Source organism: Molothrus ater, chromosome 11 (genome assembly GCF_012460135.2).
Source record: "Molothrus ater isolate BHLD 08-10-18 breed brown headed cowbird chromosome 11, BPBGC_Mater_1.1, whole genome shotgun sequence".
Classification (NCBI taxonomy): Eukaryota; Metazoa; Chordata; class Aves; order Passeriformes; family Icteridae; genus Molothrus; species Molothrus ater.
This window is the reverse complement of record NC_050488.2, coordinates 3,910,842-3,927,459: the sequence shown is the minus strand read 5'-3', so window position 1 is coordinate 3,927,459 and position 16,618 is coordinate 3,910,842. Positions and strand designations below refer to the sequence as shown.

Sequence of the window (16,618 nt, the reverse complement as noted above, 5' to 3'; positions counted from 1 at the left end):
AGCTTTATTCAAGTCACACTTTTAAAAGAATAATGGCTAGTGAAATCAGAAATAAGTGGGATTCCACAGCAGGAATGACCTGAAATGGACCTCACTGTACTTCCAATGGCCTGATGTCAACTATTATTAAACTACAGGTTTTATAAAGTCTTCCACTAGACGTCTAGAGTTAAGCCAGAAGTTTTGGCTCTAATACAGGCAGTGATGAAAAACATATGAGTGGTAACAAGTCGCCTCAATATCATTCTTCAGTACTAAGATGGGCTAATCTGAAGCAGCACTTTACTCTGGTATCACCCACGGTGCCAGAAGGATCAAGAAGCTTGGAAGTGGACTTTTTCTTTCTATATGCTTTGCATTTCACAGAACTCACTCTAGCTTCCTTTTTCCCTGTTTTTTGGTAATATGAAATAACTGGACATAAGGACCTTAGGTGGATTATCCCAGTGCTTCTGGAAGAACTTCCAAACCTGCAAGGTATGTCCAGTTTGAATACCTATTCTATGTAAACAGCAGCAAAGAGTTAAGGTTGTCAGTCACTTTTTGCAGATTAGTAATATCAGATAATTTAGAATTTGAAATACCACTTTTTAAATGGAACATTTGAAAATTTAATTGCAGCTGAAATACTTCTGTATTTACTACATGTGAGCTGAAAAAACAAATAGAGCTATAGTGAATTATTTAACTACGAAAGACTTGTCAGAAAAATGTTACAGTTGACCATAACACTTTTTCTCAGTTATAGCCATCTATGAAAATCTACTCTACAATAACAGCAGCTCTTCCAGTAACCACTCAGTGTTAACTTTCTGTAATTTGGTATTCAAGTTGCTGGGGGTTCTTAAGTACATATTAGCAAAGTAATTAAAAACAACCCAGGAGAGAATGAACTGTAGATGAACTGCAACCTACAAATCCTCATAGATCATACAGTAACAAGAGTCAAGCAGCTCTACATAAAAAGTAAACACAACTTATTTTGTAAACATCCTCTTAATTATTACTGCTCAACTTCAATATTGGACTATTTCTGTCAACAGACATTTCTACAGTAATCTTACTAACAAAAAACCTTCCTCCTGTTTTTCTTCAGCAATTTAAGTAAATCAAGGGAGTAGATAAAGAGTTAAACATAAACTCCTTTTATTTCTGGATTGGGACAATGACTAATAGAACCAGAACTATTTTTAAATATAGATTTCAAAACAGTTATGGTCTTGCCTTTCTTTGGACAAAATCTGTGCACAGAGCAATGATTTGTGTTATTAATGAACACAGGGACTTTTCTTTGCCTCTGCAAAGACCACCACTGGGTCATTTAAACATTTCCTTTTCAGAAATAATGCCATGGGAAATTTGTCTCTGTACCTCGATAACAGGAGTGATTTCTAAATATAATTTAGAGTCTTTTTAAGATTTAGAAACTTCATGTATTAACTCCTTCAGCATCATAACTGATAAGACAGCAAAGTCCACATTGTTGGACTGGTTTGCAGCTGCCAAGCAATTCAGAGTTATTTGTTGTTGGGTCTCTTTATGCCCTCTTCCCACACTAACAACACATCTTCTGCTCTCACTGAAAGGGATTTTCTTCCCATAACTCATGTTTAGAATTTTCACATCACAGAAATATGGGAATTTTCCACATAAAATCTCAAGGCTTTTAATCATCTTAAATTATACTGTGACATCACCTGTGTTTAATGATTTACAAATTATAACTAATAGCATAAAAATTGCCTGTGTTCCATGTGTAGTTTGGCAGTATGAGTTTGGGTATAGATGACCACATTAGTGAGGATAAGTGTGTCCCAAACAACCAGTGCAGTGATTTTTGGACAGTTGCACACCTCAGGAAAGCACCTTAGAGCATCTCTCCATGTGAGGTGCACTCTCCACATTCAGTCACCTCACCTTGGGGTGGCTGATGTTCCAGGGAGAAGGTGCTCAAAAGCTTTTTGTGCTCAAGGATAAGAAGGATTGACACAGAGGAGCTTGAATTCACCACAGTCTTTGTCAAACTCATTCTCAATGTTCTGTCTGTTAAAACAAGAATGGACAAAGACAGGCTTTGTCCAAGTGACAGCCAGCTGCTCAGGGATTATTTAACAGAGTCCTTAGTCTGCCTAACAGCTTGAATATGTCAGGAATGGCTCCCCCATTGCTCCTCCTTCCTTCTCTTTCCATTTAATGTTCCAGCCCTGTCAACCAGGCTGTTCCACCCATTCTTTTGTGCTGGTTCTGGTACTCCAAACTGACTCAGTTTCTTCATTTGAAAAGAATATGATGGAGTTTTTTGTAGTTCACATTAGTTTTGTGCTGGGGTAGTGAGCTCAACCAGCTCAGTGAACAGTCTGAAGGAAGAGCTGGTACCAGAGAGCTGGCAGGGAGCCCTGGGAGCACAGTCAGGCTCCAGTGGCAGCAGAGGACCATGAACACAGCTGTACCTATACCTTCTGAAACTGTGTTTCATAAAACCTTCATGACTATTTTCAGAGAGATCACTAGGATCTCAGATTTTAGGCTTTCTTTTAATTCTCTTATTCTTGAAATTTAAGCACACAGAATGTTTGTATAGGTTCTCTGAGAAGCACTGCAGAGTCAGAGCATTTTTACAGAGTCATAGCAGCATCTATTTACTGGGAAACTCAAAACCTCAGGCAGGGAAGAACCATTCCCACACCTTCATAAAACTCAGTTCTTTAGGATCCATTCCTTGGCATTTCTTTGGCCTATACAAACCTGGAGTCAAGTTTGATGGTCATTCCTAATTACAAAGCAAATAATGATTTCTTAAGGGCAAGATGAGAAGATAAAGCAAGGACGTTTTTCTTTAAAATGAAAAAATCCCAACTCAGGGACTTGTTTTCAATAGATTTAACTCACAGAACCAATATATGTCACCAGTGACACATTTCAACGCTACTTTTCTAGAGCTTTGTGAGCAACACATGTTTTTCAAGAGTTCAAATTGGCCACTATTCCAATCGCTGCCTCAATCTTTTAATGCTTTGAAAGCCTAATTTTTGGCTATGTGGAAGGAAATATGCAATCCATTTGCTACAGATGCAAGTGTGGGAGCAGATTTTTAGGTTGTTTCATAAGAGAACTTCCTAGCACCAGATCCAAAAGAACATTTTAGGAACATACATACAAGTTTATCTTTTAGATCCAGTAAAACCACACAGCCAGTGCCTCTCAGAAATTGAAGTCAGCAGGGACTTGGAAAGTCCATGTCCCAAGACATCATCACACTTGATATCCTGCATATGGAAATGGAGTCTCATCACTGATAGACCGACCACAGGGCATTTTGGCACTTGGGACCTCAACTGCCAGGGAAGAACAGAGAGCCTGAGAGCTCATGTGTGGCAGCCCAGCCATTAAACCACTTGTCCAAGAACAAGGAGAACTTGGAAGTCTGAAAGGCTTCCAACTCCTCATCTCCTAACTGATGGTATGACTAAAGTAGTGAAGATTTTGGCCTTTTTCTGAAGCTGAAATAGAAGACTGAAAAGGCCAAATATTCCAAAGGTGCACAGCCAGAGATGATAACAATTCTCTCCAAAAAAACAAACAGAGGTTCCACACCTTCCTGCCAGCACTGTTTATATTCAGAGTCTTTCAAGGACAGACATTGAAAGGGATTGCAAGAACATCCACAAAATTCTTTCTAGGAGCATTGCAAGAGAACATTATTATGAACACAAAGGAAAATATATGGGAAAAATACATGTGAAGGTAATCTTGTTACATCAGTAAAAGTACATGCACTACCTGAATGGGCATGCAACTGAAATATTATGGGAAATATTAAATTTAGCCAGATGTTGTTGACCTACAAGATACAAAGTACTTTGTGATTCTGATTTCAGGCATATATTTGGGGGAAAGAAGTCACTCCATTATTTTTATGTTATCTGAACACTGTTAGCTTTCCTCTTTTTAAACTCCCTTTAAACTCTTTTTAAACAGACAGAGATACAGGAGCAGTAAGGTATGCAGGATATTTGCATTTAATGCTGTTATAGCAAGGTATGCAGGATATTTGCATTTAATGCTGTTATGAGCCCCCCCCAATAAACATCAAAATGACTCTGCACAGAAAAAAGTGGTATAAACAAAACCTCATTTTGAATAAGCCAAGCCAAACCCTGGTACAAAGCAGAGCACTCCTTTTGCTGCAGTGGAGGACCAATGGGAAAATGCCTACATAAAGGCATTTTTCATCTCCAAACAGATCAGCAAGCATTTCATTAGGTGATCAAACAAGAATTGACACCCTTTTAGTATTTCCTTAAAGAGGCCTATAATAGTCTAAATAGAAACATTTTTATAAACAGGACATGCACAATAAAATTTCCTGCAGCCCCTCTTGGTTGTGGAGCACATTTTCACTACCAAACGACTTCTAGAATTGGGATTTGAAGGGAAAGAACATGAAGCTGAGGGCTGAATCTACAACATTTTCTCAAAGTTTGTTGCATCTGTGGCAATTCTTACTTTCTCTATTTTCCTCTCTACCTTGCTCTGTAGGAGCAAGTTAAAAAAAAACCTGAACAAACAGAAAAGCCCCAACCTATGTTGAAAAATTCACACACAAATCTAGCAGATTTCAGCTTTTCTTCTGGATGTAAATGAAGTCACTGATTTCCACTGACATGGATTTCTAATAGGCAATCCTTCTCAGAGAAAAGAGCCCTCCTCAAACAGAAGTCAAGAGTGAATTTGGTTTGTTCAGTCTAGAAAAGAGGAGTTTTGGGGTGATTGAATTGGGGCCTTCCAGTGCCTGAAGGAGCCCACAAGAAAGACAGAGAGGAACTTGTTACAAGAGCCTGGAGTGACAGGACAAGGGGAATGGCTTCACACTGGCAGGGAATAGGTTTAGACTGGATATTGGGAAGAAATCCTTCCCAGTGAGGGAGGTGAGGCCCTGGCACAGGTGCCCAGAGCAGCTGGGGCTGCCCCTGGATCCCTGGCAGTGCCCAAGGCCAGGCTGGACACTGGGGCTGGGAGCAGCCTGGGACAGTGGGAGGTGTCCCTGCCATGGCAGGGGTGGAATGAGATGATCTTTAAGGTCCCTTCCAAACTAAAGTGTTCTGGGATTCTACAACTCTGTGAGACTGTGTTTGCATGCAGAGGTGAACTTCCATCAATGGCAGTAACAAACAAATGACTGGAACATGGGAAAGGCTCAGAACTGAAAACTTCAGATTAGACTAAGAAGAGTTTAATAAAGTGTTTAGGGAGTGGAATACTGAGTGTTTAGGAAGTATCCCACTGAATGCATTTTATGCACTGCTAATCAAGTACTTCCAAATTTTATAAGCAATGCACATATGCCAATGTATCCCACTAAAAATATTTTTTTCATTGAGAATGAATAAAATAAATCATAGTCCAAGTTCTGGTAAAGTTTACTACAAAAATTCTACTTCAAAGCTTGAAGCAAATGATGATATTATTTGTAAACTAAACTAAAATGCTTTGATATTACATTAATGCCTAATGAATTTAAGTTAATATTATGTGTAATTTTATAGTATTAATTTATATTTAAAAGATTATTTTAAAATCCTTCTTATACTAATTAAACCTCAATACTCACAACAGGCTCTTTTTCAGGACTAGATGGTGTGGCAGTGAGTGAAGTAAACAGTTCAAAAGCTTCATCTGCTGCTCCCTACTCACTGATTCTGGTGTTTGTTTTTTTGTTCGTTTGTTCACTTTCCAAGATTGGTTATCCTGATTAAGAAGACATGAAAGAATACACACTCCTTCTCTTCTTGGCTTTGTGCTCTGCCAAATCTCTCACTGGTCCTTCATATTTTACACTGAAGAATATGATGCTCCAAGATATGGAAGACGACGACGATGATGACGATGATGACAATTCTCTATTTCCAACCACTGAACCCATTCTACCACTGATTCCTTTTGATCTGTTCCCAACATGTCCCTTTGGATGCCAGTGCTATGTGAGAGTTGTCCACTGCTCTGACCTAGGTAAGAATGAATTTGTGTGTCTGTTCTCCACTGGATTCTCCTTTGTACGATTTGTCTTTTAAAGGATAATTATTATGCAGGCACATAAATGGGATGCAAAGTATTCCCTCAGCTGAACTTCCACCAAAGTGAGCATCCCTGGTAACTGTTTAGCCAAAGGCAAATGTGCTCCTGTCAGTGCTGCAGGTACATCCCAGTCCCTAAAAGTTAATTCATTATTAATTGTGCCAATTTCAATTAGTGCTCACTGAAGTTTTCCTATCATTCAAGGCAGCCAAAGGACTGTGGTCCCACCACTAGCACAGTGACAATGACATTTGTTCTCATCACAGCCCTGCCACCTTCCTGAACTTCATCCTGGACTCTCATGTCTTAGAAACAGTCTCCATACATAAATTGCAGGGGTTTTTAAAATGTGTTATTATTAAGGAATGAGAAACTTTTGCTGACAGCAGCAAATTATGGTTAATGTATCTGGTCTACAGATTTCAAACCATTTTACATGAATTCACACATAGAAAAATCCCACATTAACAGAATTCAGCTTTAGATAACTGCAATCTATTAATTATAATTGTTAATAAATTGGACAGCATTTAGCATTTCATGCATCAGTATTTCCACTCAAAAGAAAGCTTCTGTCCTTTCCCTGTTGAATCTTTTCTGCTGATTCATGATCTCAGATGGCCTGAACTGCAATGGGTTTGTAACTGAACAGCAAACTGGAATGGGGGAATAATGCTAATGGTACTGATTTATGTTAATGATCCATGGTACTTGTAATGAGTTGTGTTAATGACTTCTGGTACTGATTGGTGTTAATGGTTTCTGGTACTGGTACTGAAGTGCTGGCCCTCCTCTGCCCACACCAAGAACAGGTTTCTCAGCCACAGTGAGCAGTCTCCATTAAGTTTTCATGGTCAGGGGCAGAAGCAATTCCTCCCAAAACTATGCTCACATTTGTAGTACATTCTTACATCATTAGTTTTTCCCACTATCAAAAATTCCCTTCTACCCTTTGCTTTATGGCTGTTCATATTTTCTTCCCCACCATATTAATTAAAAATCTTATTGTGTTTTGATGTTTGGCAGTTAATTTCTTTGGACTTAAGTACAGCACATAATATTTCTGTTTATGTCACATACTTATGTAGGTTTGACATCAATTCCTCGCAACATCCCACCAGATACTCGGATGATTGATCTTCAAAACAACAAAATCAAAGAGGTCAAGGAGAATGATCTCCAAGGACTCACATCACTTTATGTAAGCTTGCTATTTCCCAAGTTTCCCAGTTAGTTAGCAATGTGAAATATTTAGATATTTTATAAATATAAATGTTATCTCCTTCTCCAATAACATAGATAAAAAGTCTAAGGCCTGCATATTTGAGAGCTTCCACATAGTAAGAAGCAAATACCTTTGAGTTGTAAGAACTACTTTCTACAATACCCAGAAAATAGATCTAACCAAAAAGATTCACAAGCTTTTTCAGTTCTTAGCATGCACAGAATCAATCTCCACATTTTAAAGGCGGCAAGGCCTCCTTTTTATCTGCTTAGATGGAAAATAGCAGAAAGAATTTAACCACATTTTCTGAGGGCATTTTCAAAAGAACAGAACATACAGCTAACACACAGCACTGAAACCAATGCTACAAATCCAGCTGACCTGAACAGAAAACAGAGAAACACTGAATTACTGGAAAAGTCAAGGGCTTTACTCCTAATTTGTTACCATGCTCAATTATACATGTGTGACAGGCTTTGAAACACATATCCCTGGCAACTGATAAATCTAGATGTTTACAGTATGCAATAATCCCTTTTTATGATGAAAGGAAATGAGAGTCCCAGAGGGCTGGGAAGTAGATTAATTCTGCTTTAGAATATTTGTTTCTATTGGATGTCACCACAGATCCAGTATCCAGATCTAGTTCCACTAACAAATACTGACCATTTAAAATTTTTCTCTCTAAACCACAAATCTGTTCCATAACTGATAGCAAATTAAGTACATTCTATTCTCCATTAGAAAGACACGAGACACACAAACTAACATAAGGACCATTCCTAACACATTAGGAAGAAATTCTCCCCTGTGAGGGTGGGCAGGCCCTGGCACAGGGTGCCCAGAGAAGCTGTGGCTGCCCCTGGATCCCTGGAAGTGTCCAAGGCCAGGCTGGATGGGGCTTGGAGCACCCTGGGATAGTGAGAGGTGTCCCCACCCATGGCACTGGATGGATTTAAGGTCCCTGCCAACCCAAAATCATTCTGTGATTCTATAAAACAAATCCTTTCAGTCATATTTGGCTTCTGAGCAAGATCTGAAAATTTATGAGATCTAAGTGTTTATGAATGAGCTTGTCAATTTTTATGGCCTAGGACAGGACAGAAAAAACAGGAACTCTATAAATTCTGAGTTGGCAACAAAGCATTTCCTATTTTCTTGTCTCATGTCTGGGTGCAGAATGGTCTTAGCAGCAAGCAAAAGGTAACACCACAAACTGTGGTTTATATTCTGTGTAAAAGATCTAACAGTCTCTTATCTCCAATGGCTGAGAAAGCCACTGGAATCCATCAGCAATCACATTAAAGACCAGAGTCACCAGTTAATGATGTGATAGCTGAGCACACCAAGCTGCTTTGCTTTTTCTCCTCGGTTCATTTGTGGCAAGGCCGAACAACAAACTGAGAGCAAAGTTTACTTTGTACAACTTGGCTCAGTCCTGGAGTCTGCTTAGCAAAGGCACAGATGGGCAACTTGGATTAGGAAGGAACATTTCCTGTTTATTTCCTTGAGCTAAGCTCATTTTTTTTTCTGGGAAAAAAGAGATCTTGTTTGCTCTACTTTTTTCCCCCGCACAATTCCTAAGAAGAGATGACTCAAAGAAATAAAAAAGGAACAGAAATGAATAGCTTAAGTATGGAAATGCAGAGATGGGATTTGACATACAAAAGCATTCTAGATAGTGTGTATTTTGCTGTCTGTAGTAATTTATTACAAGCTCTCTGATAACACATAGCAATTAGGAAGAAGCTGCCCCCAAAAGATTCATGTACTGTACAGAAGAGAGAGACTGAAGTTCACAGGAACTGGAAAAGCCAAATAAAACATAAATTTATGTGTCATCTACACATACTAATGTCTAAGAAACTCAGATTAAAAACTATACTTTTATTTTGCAGCATTATGTTAAAATAAAAGATGAGATTCTGAGTTTTGAGAATTTGTCTGCATTAAGGAATAATAGCAATGAGGTATATAACCCCATATAAAATATCTGAAGACAAACACATTGTTTTGTCAGTTCTCATGATCCACTGGCACCTTGTCAGCTCTACCCTCAGGTTAATGCTCCAGCTTGCAGGTTCTTCTTTGTTTTTCATAATCAACTGAAATTCCCAAAGCATCTACAAAGTGCTGAAGTTTGGTAGGATGGAAAAATAAGATATTTTAAATACTTAATTGCTGAATTACATTTCAAATCCATGACTTCAAACTCATAGTCATAATAGTCCTGGATAAAGAAAGCTTTCTAATTGCTCTTTCCATCTCTCATAGGCACTGGCTTTGAACAACAATAAAATTTACAAGATCCATCCCAAAGCCTTTCAACCAACAAAGAGGCTACGACGACTGTATTTGTCCCACAATCAACTGACAGAGATTCCAACAAATCTACCCAGAACTCTGGCAGAGCTCAGAATTCATGCTAATAAGGTTAAGAAAATCCCCAAGGATGTCTTTAAAGGAATGAAGTCTCTACATGTTTTAGGTAAGCCTGATTAAGTAGAACAGAAAATGTCTTTCCCAAAGATGGAATGTATTATACATCATTTCCATTCAAACATTTCCCCAAGGCACAGTTTCCTCTTAAAGTGATACCCATGCTGTGGGAATACCCCCCACAATTTAGTTTCTATGTGAAGTTGCTGCAAAGGTCAAGTTTTGGATAATCCTGCAAGCCAAGTAACACAGCCTAAATTCCCTGAGAGCTGTGACACCCCTCAGAACACACAATCAAAGCTAAACATTAATGAGTGCTTGGAATATCAGAAATCAGCAATAAATTTAAATCAGCTCTTCATAACTTAGTCTAACCTGCACAAATTCCTATGCCATAAACGCTTTTCTTTTTCCCCCTTTGCCAGAAATGAGTGCAAATCCTCTTAACAATGATGGAATAGAGCCAGGGGCTTTTGAAGGGGTGAATATCTACCACATACGAATTGCAGAGGCCAAGTTAACTTCAATTCCTAAAGGTAGGTCTGCTTTCCCTTTTCTAATTTACTTATACCAGCACACTCCTTAATAAAATGCTTTAACATCTGAAGGATTATTAAATTCATAAATTGTTTTCTATTCTCATTACTAGCAGACCACCTCTTACCTTTGCTTTTTGAACTTTATATGCAATTCCCCATCCCAGAAGAGTTCACGCACAAACAGCACAAACACAGAGCACACCCTGTCCCACCTTCTCCCTGTCAGCACATCCACTCCTCTCACAGAATGTCCAGACACTTGTCTCAGGAGGAACGAAACAAAGAAATTCCTAATTTGATGTCACTTCGCATCTTTCACATGTCAGCCTCTCAAAGATCCTCACAGAGAAAGGATAAACTCCCTGATATTTGATCAGGGATATAAGGGATGCAAAATTCCTTTCCGGATTTAAAATGTAACCCCAAAATGTCTAAATTTAATTTTTAATATTTCAATTCACACTGCACCTCAAATACAATGTTCAATGTAGTTTTGCTAAGTAAAACTTAATTTTAATTTTTAATTAAATTCACCATAACATAATTCAAAATCAAATCACTTTTTCATACAAAAAAACCCCAACCTTGTAATTTGGAGGTAAAAATAAATTAAAACACTAATTTGATGAATCCACACACACAAATGTAGCATAAAAGAGTTCAGTACAACATTCCACCTGCTTTTTCTGCAGGTCAGCATGGTATTGAACCAAACTCATGATTTTCAACCGCTAAAATCTACCAGCTAAGAGAACAAGGAAGGAAACAAAGGAAAACACTGTATTCTATGCTCTAACTCCCAGGAAAACAATGTTGGCCCCTGTATTTATTTCTGATCACTCAGATAAAGAACTTGTTTGTTATTACTCTCTTCCTGTATATATACATATATATACACATATACATATATATACACATATACATATGCATATACATGTGTACATATAGATATACAGGAGAGAAGAAGAGAACACTAAAAAAACCCTCAACAATAATCAAAATCAACTCGCCCCAACTGTTCAGGTAACTTTAAAATCAGAAAGCCTCTGTCTGCCTAACAAAAAAAAAAAAAAAATAAAACCCAACACAATCTAGTATCAGCTCCTGTCACTTAGCACAAAAAAAATCCCAACATAAAATGATTCCAATTTTGCCTTTGTTATAGAGAAATCTCCTATAAAGACATACAGCATGAGATCCAAATTGTGGTGTCAGATACATAAACAAACCAAACCAAACATGATTTCATGGTGAACTCCTTCACCACAAATACAAGCTGAGTTTGCAGATGCTTCTCTCTGCAAATGCTACAATGGCACAAAGGTTTAAAAAACCGTAGCTTATAAAAGGTACTAAAAATGTGCAGTGGACAGGTGGGTGGCCTTCCCTCTGGATCCTGTCACTCAGGCACCCGGAACTGCAGGCTGGAACGCCAACTGGAGCAGAGCCCAAACAAACAAACTTTATTGCAAGGGAATAAAGGCAGGCTGGGAGCAGCCCCATCCCTGCAGAGCCGGGAGCGGCGCTCGTGTATTGCAAATGGGATAAAGGAATAAAGGAATAAAGGATAAAGGCAGGCCAGGAGCAGCCCCATCCCTGCAGAGCCGGGAGCGGCGCTCGTGTATTGCAAATGGAATAAAGGAATAAAGGATAAAGGTAGGCTGGGAGCAGCCCCAGCCTTGCAGAGCCGGGAGCGGCGCTCGTGTATTGCAAATGGTATAAAGGAATAAAGGCCGGGAACAGCCCCATCCCTGCAGAGCCGGGAGCGGCGCTCCTGTATTGCAAATGGAATAAAGGATAAAGGCAGGCCGGGAGCAGCCCCATCCCTGCAGAGCCGGGAGCGGCGCTCCTGTATTGCAAATGGAATAAAGGATAAAGGCAGGCCGGGAGCAGCCCCATCCCTGCAGAGCCGGGAGCAGCCCCCGAGGCCAGCGGGAGCCGCTCGGTGTCGGGGCCATCCCCAGCGAGGCTCGGGGAACAGCCCAGCACCAGCACCAGCGAACAAACCCAGGCTGCCATGAGCTGCCCTTGCCCTCGCTAAGAGGATGTTGTGGAGAGATTCGCCGCCTCCTGGTCCGTTCACCAGTCTGGATTTGGAATTTTTGGAAATGCAAGAGAAAATATTCTAGCATGGGAAAGAGTTATCAAATAGCACAATTCTGCTTAGAGTACTCCAAAACCTTTCCTTCCAGTCACATCCTAGCAGCTGTGACAGCACAACTCCTACATCATGTAAAAAAAAATTACAGAGCTTCAAAAAACTGTCCCCGGTTCCACAGTCTTTGACTACAGACTCTGAGATAAATGCACAAACCACAGGATCAACATCTTTGACAATGTAACCATGAGATTTGTTATAAAGGAAGCCAGAAAAATTACCAAATTTTGGAACTCTTATATGTCTTAATTAGCATATGTTTTTCCACAGCTTAATTTTAAAAAAAGTTATTATTTAAACCAAATTATAATGGTGATTTTCTTCATTAACATACTTATATGTAATTACATGTAATATAATTACAGTATATATAATTTTATATATAGGTATGTTATACATATATATATGTAATACATATTATAGATATTACATATATTACACATATACATATTATATATTTATTTTTATAAAAAATAAATATATAAAATGTATATGTGCAATATATGTACACACATATATGTATATATATATGTAATACATATATATATATATGTGATATAATTACATATACTCTGTTATATGTAATCCCAATTTCTTTGATGCAGACAACCTCCCCAAGATTCTTCTATTGGATTCTTCTAACCCAATTTTAAACACAAAGGAAAGAAGCTTTTTGGAACATAATAAATGTTCCAACAAAAAATAAGTTGACTTGGTTTTTTCACACTGTGCATTTTTTTCATCAGGTTTGCCCTCCAGTCTTCTGGAGCTTCACTTAGATGACAATAAGATCACAGGAATTGAAGTTGAGGACTTTAACCGGTACAAAGACCTACAAAGGTAAAATTCCCAGGCTGAATCCCTTTATTTGTTAAAATGTCATGCCCAGCAAGATCTCATATTTGGTACTTCTCTTGTTAATGAGAGAAAAAAGAATAAAAATTATAGGTGTTTTGATAGGAATTGCTCTAGGTAAGACCCAACTTTAAGACTCAAACACATCCCCAAACCCCCACATTATTCTTGTTATTACACGTTTTGCCAACAGTCTGCAACAGAAAAATAGAATAAGAACAAAATCTAGCTATCCTAAGTTCTTATAATTCTTAAAAATTTATTTTTGTAAACACAGCAGCTGGTGAAGGAAACAACAGCTTTCAAATGCAATGAGGTTTAAAGAAAAATCTGTTTCTGAGGAATGTATCACTGAAATAGGAGAGAAAGAGGTTTTCTCTGTAAAGCTCAGTTAAGAACTCTAAAAATATGGCTGAGCAGGACTGGATGTGGTAACAGAAATTACTGAACTGCCTTTAGATATCCCATTCAGCTTCTGAAGCAATCAGGAAAGAATGGAGAAAAAAGGGGCTGGCAGGATGGGCAGAAAGAGCAATTCTGAATGACCTGAGGCTCCAGCTTCTGAATCACCTCCTGAGCAAAGCAGGCTGAAGCCTTAGAGGAAAAAAATAGAAGGAAAATCTGGAAATAGGAAAGAAGGTAGTCCTGCTTAGCAAAAAATATTTGTATTTAAAAAAAAAAAAGCTATACATTAAAAACACCTTTCTAGACAAGACTTGCTATTTCACTATTTATTAGAACTTATTACAGTGACTACACTTAGCAGCTGTACTACTTGGTAAAATATATGATTAATCTCGCAAGTAGCTTGATGTTTATAATTGAAATACTTGCCACTATAATTACAAAAACTGCATGCAAAACTGAACATTTGCTTACATCAGATAACTGTAACTGCTGTAAGCCAATCTTTAAGTGGAGTTTAAATGATAGGTCAATGGTGATTTTTTCCTATCAAAGCTAAGATTTCATCATCTTCCAGTTCTTTTCTCCCCCTGTGTTTACTCCCTGTGCATTTCAATCTTAAAAAATAAAAAGCTCTTCAATGCTGTTGTGAATCTCAATTAGTCTTTAATTAAATGTTCCTTGTACTATTTCTAGGCTAGGCCTTGGCAATAATAAAATCAAAGAAGTGGAAAATGGAAGTTTTGCCAACATCCCAAGTATACGTGAAATCCACCTGGAAAAAAACAAGCTGAAGAAGGTTCCTCCTGGATTACCTGAACTGAAATATCTGCAGGTCATACACCAAACTTATCAAACATCTCTGGGAGTTCTGAGTTGTTTGACTTTCCCATTGTCACACTGATTAAGTCACAACCAAAAATCATAATTAACCAACACATACATTTTGCCATGACTTGCCTACTGGGAGAGCCTGTAATCATAAAAGCTTAATAAAGAAATAAAGAAAATCAAATTGCAGCTACACTTCCTAGGGAAGGAAAAAAAGGACAAGAAACTGCTACACTCAAAAAATGTTTCCAGAAATGAGAATATAATACTATTATATTCTTCATTATAATGAAGAATTATAGTTTTTACTACATCATTATAATTTTTACTACAAGAGAATATAAAATTGCATTTTAGAACCAAATTCTGTAAGAATCGAGTCCAATTATTCTAAAAACACACAAAATGCCATATGACTTTTCTTTGTGGAGAGACTGAGGCAGAAGGAAGACTTTTTTTTTAAAGATTTAATTACAAGTATTAAGGTCTTGTTACTCTCAAGGTCTGCATGGAACTGATGTTTTAGCCAACCTCAGTCACCTACATGCTAAGGAATACTTTCCCCATTTTCATTCAACTCCTGTATTTTTCTGTTCCTATTGCTGCAGGTGGTTTTCCTGCATTCCAACCACATTGCCAAGCTGGGAGTGAACGATTTCTGTCCAACAGGACGGAGGAAGAAGAAAGCCCTGTACAGCGGCATCAGCCTCTTCAACAACCCCGTCAAGTACTGGGAGGTGCAGCCTTCCACCTTCCGCTGCATTTTGGCCAGGAACAGCGTCCAACTGGGCAACTTCCTCAAGTGAGAGCCAACCTGGTCCTTTCAAAAAGCAACTTGTCCAAATCAGTTTTACAATACTTGAAATTTGCAGAAAAATGCTGATTTTACGCTATTTAACCGTTTACAAAGTATTTGCTATTTCAGAGGTAATTAATTAGAAACAATATGTTAAGTAGGATCCGTTGTAGTATTTGACAATGTTCAACCTACATTTGAATAATTTAAACAAAAGTCTTTATAGCTTACAGAAGGACTCTTAGAAGTGGAACTGGAAACTATATTTGATGTTTCCTATTATAGATGTTAAATGCCTTCTTAAATCACATCGTTTGGACGTATTCTTTCTTTCAAATAAATCCTAAAAATCACGTGAAAGTGACTTTTTCCACAGTTAGGAAACAGACCTAGGTTCTCTCCCAGAAAGTGTTGTAAGAAAAGTTGCAAAACCAAAAATTACCAGACTTCAAGGGCAATTCCTTGTGCCATTTTTGATAATGAGCAAAGATGCAATAAAAAGCTACAATATTGTCAGGTAGTTGTCTCTAAGCTAGAATATATTCTTACAATCTTTAAAGTGAGATAAAGACAAGTTTCATATCAAGAACAGATGAAAAGTCTTTAAAAGCTGTTGGCAATTTTTCCTTTCAACTTTAAGAAGAAAATGTCCTTCAGTGTTTTGCTATTGATAGAATTGGATGCAGTCTGAACATTAAAAGTAGGATACAAGATTTATGATATGCTTCAAGCTTAATAGGAATGACTATTAAACTCCCTTTAGGCCAGCACAAACATTTTTCTTTTATCTATAACAACTGTAATCATGTTTTTCATTTCATTTTATTCTTTTCCTCTTTATATTTTGACATCACACGGGTTAAGGATGCCTCCTTAATGGAAGTCCCTTACAATTGCCAAAACCAAGCAGCTGGAACTTGCCTGCCCTGCCTTCCTGTGCAGGGCAGCACACAGAACTCTCAATACTGACAGTACTGTATAAAATGGATATTTGAGATATCTATTTAGTGTATATTTGCTATTGGGATTCAAAATAAATTAAATAAACTTACAGAATAACCTACATGTGTTTTTCTTATTACATGGTCGCTCATGTCAAAATGTTCTGAGACTCTAACCAAGCACCTTTGTGACACTTCTCTAGATGCTTCCTCTAGTGCTCCTTTTTCCAAATCTACAGAGCTTACAGGTCATTTATCACTGCTGCTTTGCACAAAGTTCAAAATCCAAGACTTTGGGAAATGGCACAGACTTGTAGAAGAAAATACTACAAAGAACTCAATTAATTCCCAATC

At 38.0% G+C, this 16,618-nt stretch overlaps 2 protein-coding genes across 6 annotated transcripts in view; one reads left to right on the top strand and one right to left on the bottom strand.

Moving 5' to 3' along the window:
- The window catches only part of CENPP (centromere protein P), a 113,899-nt gene that overhangs the window by 46,204 nt on the left and 51,077 nt on the right, over positions 1-16,618 (bottom strand). The window lies entirely within an intron of this gene.
- On the top strand, positions 276-16,376 carry ASPN (asporin). 3 transcript variants are annotated; one of them, XM_036390746.2, is made up of 8 exons: positions 276-477; positions 5,844-6,009; positions 7,164-7,276; positions 9,575-9,788; positions 10,165-10,275; positions 13,183-13,276; positions 14,393-14,531; positions 15,136-16,376. In XM_036390746.2, the coding sequence occupies exons 2-8, from the start codon at positions 5,847-5,849 to the stop codon at positions 15,331-15,333; spliced, it is 1,032 nt and encodes a 343-aa protein (XP_036246639.1). In that variant the 5' UTR covers positions 276-477; positions 5,844-5,846; the 3' UTR covers positions 15,334-16,376. The 3 variants fall into 3 exon arrangements, with proteins under 3 accessions (XP_036246639.1, XP_036246638.1, XP_036246640.1); XM_036390745.2 differs by having other exon boundaries at positions 5,739-6,009; XM_036390747.1 differs by lacking the exon at positions 14,393-14,531 and having other exon boundaries at positions 5,739-6,009; positions 15,136-15,256.

Excerpts from the sequence above, each read along its gene's own strand:
- ASPN (XM_036390745.2), top strand. The coding sequence starts at position 5,763 with ATGAAAGAATACACACTCCTTCTCTTCTTGGCTTTGTGCTCTGCCAAA. Across the intron at positions 6,010-7,163 it reads TGTCCACTGCTCTGACCTAG|GTTTGACATCAATTCCTCGC; the intron begins GTAAGAATGAAT and ends ATACTTATGTAG. Across the intron at positions 10,276-13,182 it reads GTTAACTTCAATTCCTAAAG|GTTTGCCCTCCAGTCTTCTG; the intron begins GTAGGTCTGCTT and ends TTTTTTCATCAG.